General features: G+C 45.5%; 1 protein-coding gene across 1 annotated transcript; it reads right to left on the bottom strand.

Moving 5' to 3' along the window:
* Nucleotides 1–854: 854 nt before the first annotated feature.
* LOC106319938 lies at nt 855–1,463 on the bottom strand. The gene has a single exon (XM_013758326.1). The coding sequence runs from the start codon at nt 1,461–1,463 to the stop codon at nt 855–857; it is 609 nt and encodes a 202-aa protein (XP_013613780.1).
* Nucleotides 1,464–1,943: the final 480 nt, after the last annotated feature.

Raw genomic sequence — 1,943 nt, 5'->3', positions numbered from 1 at the left:
AGATAAGCACAGGTGCACGTATGGACAATAATTAGTAAGTAATGGGTGTTGGTTGTACATATGGAGATTAGTTGTACGCGAGTACCCGCATGTCTCTCGATGACGGGGGTTATCGTGTTTGGATTTAGTAGGACGGTAGGACGACAAGTATGATTGAGTCTTCATGAAACGTGATATGTACTTCATCTTGTGACCCTTGAATGAAGAAGGGTTACAACCGAATGGGTGTGCAATGAATTCCTGTACATATGGAGGAGGGCTGATGAGGAATTCTTGTACATATGGATGGCAGATTTGTGAAGGTATGTTGTTAAGAGTAGATAGGAAGAAAACAGTACACGTGGGCATGAGAATAATAAGTTAAACATTTTGTCAGAAACATGGGCGTTTTAACCCACCAAAAAGAAACTGCCAATGCATGTTTCTAAGGTTCAGACATGCAAAACAAAAGCACCGAGAAAAAACTAAAGGGGCTGATCCTAGGTGAATTCCCTATCCAAAAGAGAGCTCATGTGGATATAAGATTCACCACTGTCAGATGGGGACAACAAATCGAGTGCGGTTATGGCTTGTGCCACCGCAGCAGCCACATTTGTTGGGGACGACCTTTGGTTTCTTGGGAGCCTGAGAGGAGACAAGTTTGGTGTAAGTAAGCAAGGAACGTGGAGTTGAAGTAGTTAGTGAGGGAAAAAAATGACATGGACCTCTCCTGTGGAAGGAATCCGCTTGTCCTTCGGTCGGCCAGATGGGCGGCGAGTCTTTGGTGGGTTAATGGTGACATCTGCAATATCATGGGGCATAGGATGGTCGCCTAAGGAAGCCTCAGGTAAGATCACACCAGAGTAGGTTTCGATCTAGTGCTGTGTTTTGTAGCAATCACCCACTAATTGGGTGTATGGGAGACCGATAGAATCAGCAGCCAACATAGCATGTCCGCATGGTATTTTTAGCTTTTGGAACACTTGACATGTACAGGCTTTAGTATCGAGGTGGACAGTGTTAGGGTGACCAAAAAGACCCCTAACCGAGTAGGTCCATTCTTTGGCTGGATAAATCTTGCTGCCTTTGGTGAGTCTGATATGAGTCTGCATGACTTTATCGACCTCGGGGGTGACAAAACCCCTGTGTTTTGCTGATTTTGTCCTCCTTGCTGAGAACCACCGAGTGAGCATGCGTTGGATGAACATGAACATCTCAACGGTGGGAGAGGCTCTGGATTTGGAAATAGCCTTGTTCAACTGCTCAACAACGTTGCTGGTGAGGAGATTGTACCGATTTCCAGGAAAGTAAGTCTGTGACCATTTTGCAGTGCCAATGTCTTCAAGGTATTTGAAGCAGGGTGCACTAGCTTGTTTAATTTTGGCAAAGTTAGCATCAAAATCAGAGCGCCGGAAAGAGAATGCAGCCTCACAAACCATCTTGGCGAGACCCTTGCTTTTGTACCGGTAAACGAAGTTCCTCATGAGATGAACAATGCAGGATCCATGGTGCGCCTTGGGGAATGTCAGACTAATTGCTTTAATGATGGAGGCATGACGATCAGAGATGATGGTGGGGTGTTTGAGTCAGCTATGATCCTCTCCAGCTTGGTTAGAAACCATGTCCAGGCCTCTTTAGTTTCACCATCAACAACAACAAAGGCTAGAGGGAAAACTTGGAAGTTGTCATCTTGTCCACTTGCAGTGAGGAGTAAACCTTTGTATTTGCCAGATAGGTGAGTGCCATCAATAATCATGACAGGGCGCATGCGACGGAATCCTTGGATTGAGGCTCCAAAAGACAGGAAAGCGTACAGAAAACGAGTGTCACCAGCATCATCAAGCTCAATTTCGATTGCAGTGACTGTCCCAGGATTAGTTACTTTCAGCCTGTCAAAATAGCCTGCTATGTTGAGGTAGGAGTCCTCTGCATTCCCATGTGTAATGTCAAGTGCTACCCCTTTT

This window comes from Brassica oleracea, unplaced genomic scaffold, assembly GCF_000695525.1.
Source record: "Brassica oleracea var. oleracea cultivar TO1000 unplaced genomic scaffold, BOL UnpScaffold00703, whole genome shotgun sequence".
NCBI classification, from domain to species: Eukaryota; Viridiplantae; Streptophyta; class Magnoliopsida; order Brassicales; family Brassicaceae; genus Brassica; species Brassica oleracea.
The sequence above is the reverse complement of the archived record's forward strand: the minus strand, read 5'-3'. Positions and strand labels throughout refer to the sequence as shown.

Excerpts from the sequence above, each read along its gene's own strand:
- LOC106319938 (XM_013758326.1), bottom strand. The coding sequence starts at position 1,463 with ATGAGGAACTTCGTTTACCGGTACAAAAGCAAGGGTCTCGCCAAGATG.